The sequence below is a fragment of the Hydra vulgaris genome, chromosome 12 (genome assembly GCF_038396675.1).
Source record: "Hydra vulgaris chromosome 12, alternate assembly HydraT2T_AEP".
In the NCBI taxonomy this organism is placed as follows: domain Eukaryota; kingdom Metazoa; phylum Cnidaria; class Hydrozoa; order Anthoathecata; family Hydridae; genus Hydra; species Hydra vulgaris.
The window spans coordinates 49,153,043-49,155,000 of NC_088931.1; the positions used below are offsets into that span (position 1 = coordinate 49,153,043).

At 25.5% G+C, this 1,958-nt stretch overlaps 1 protein-coding gene across 1 annotated transcript in view; it reads right to left on the reverse strand.

Moving 5' to 3' along the window:
- Positions 1 to 1,266: 1,266 nt before the first annotated feature.
- The window catches only part of LOC136088795 (torsin-1A-like), a 34,248-nt gene continuing 33,556 nt past the window's right edge, over positions 1,267 to 1,958 (reverse strand). The window contains exon 2 of the mRNA XM_065813556.1: positions 1,267 to 1,958. This exon is cut by the window's right edge and continues 569 nt beyond it. Within this exon, the coding sequence (XP_065669628.1) occupies positions 1,650 to 1,958 (309 nt within the window). The 3' untranslated portion in view covers positions 1,267 to 1,649.

Genomic DNA, 1,958 nt, shown 5'->3' on the forward strand with positions numbered 1-1,958 from the left:
CACTATCGTGTCTCATGTCACAAAGCCCGATTTAACGCGCCACATTTAATTTCTCTAAATGTGGCTTGAATATTCGGGCTTGGTGACATGCGACACGATAGTGATTTAGATGTCACGCCATACTTAATTGATAAAAGTCGCGTGACTACTTTAATTATAAATGTCACGCCAAACTTATTATCTAAAAGTCGCTTGACAATTTTAATTCTTGATGTCGCGTGTTAAATCGGGCTTCGTGACATGGCAATTTTATTAGACAATTTGGCATGACATTTGTTACATTGCTGCAACAAGGCTTTTTTGATATATAAATTTTAACTTTTATATAAATGATCAAAACGGTTCGAAACTGTAACATGCGCCATAATGTTCTGCACATCAATGTATTGTGAACCAACTAATCGCCGTTACGTCGTTTAGATGTAGTTGACAACCTGACTAAGATTGTAAAGTTTTTCGAGTGGTTTTGTCATGTGTTAAAATATACTCTATAAATACAAAATGTTACGCTTTTCTTGTTTATATCTGTATATTTATAAATATATGTGTATATATATGTTTATATGTATATGAATATATATTTATAATATATATAGTATATATATATAAATATATATATATATATATATATATATATATATATATATATATATATTTATAGTATTTATATATATATTCATTTAAAGTATTTATGGTATATATATATATATTCATTTAAAGTATTTATGATATATATATATATATATATATATATATATATATATATATATATATATATATATATATATATATATATATATATATATATATATATATATATATATATATAAATATATATTAGGGATGTGACTTTTTGGTAAATTATAGGTATCTCTAGTTTCCAATATAAAAAACAGATGAACTTTGGTTTGAAAGTAACTGAAAAGTCATTAGTTTTATTTAATTTTTAAAATAGATCACCGACCATGACCCTTGATTACATACTGGCTTCAATATATCAGTGAATTTTTTTTTTCTTTAAAAGTTTATCAACCTGGGTCTCATAAGAACCAGAATTTTACAAGTCTACCATTAAATGTGTCATGCATTATTGTATGTCCTTGCGTACCGTATGTTCTTAACATGCCCGCTAAACTATCTGTGTATACTGTATGTCTTTAACATAATTTATAAAAGTTGAATTAAATAGCAAAAAACTGATTTAAATTTACTTGAAAAATAAAATTTTATGGAGTGAAAAACAACAACGATAGCTTACTAAATAATGGTTTTTATCGCATTTTATACCCCAAAACTTTTCACACAAATAAATATAAACAATTTATAGAAAGTTCTATATTAAAAATATCATATTTAAAAACTATATTAAAAACAAAAATTAATCAAGATACTCTAAAAAAGATAAATCTATTGATATAATTTTTAACAACAAATCTGATCTGAAATTTAATTTACAGCATTAAGAACTTTTTTCATAAAAACTAAAAACAAATTACTTTGGGTTTTTTGTTAGGTTAAAATAAAATTAATAATTTTTGTTTTAAATACAATTACAAACTCTTGTGTGGTAAACATTTGCTAAAAATAACTGAGCAAAAACAATATTTTCAGCAAGTGACAAATAAAACAACACTATTATTTTGAAAAGACTAATTAACAAACATTGAAACTTTGTTTGAAATTGTCTTGCATCCTGTTGCGGAAAACCATTTTCCTTCTTCTGGAAAATACTGTATTTCATTTGCGGTTTCTTCTATAATAGCATCATCATGTTTATGATAACGCTTTTGAAGTTCTGCTTCTGCGCATTGCTTGACATGTTTACGCTCCAGTGGTAAAAAAGGCACATAGAAGTCTATTAATCCTTCTAAGACAATATCAGCATTTTTAAAGCCACCTGGTATATTAAATGCACTAACAGATAAGAGTTTCTCCATTTCAAAACTGGTTATCATTTC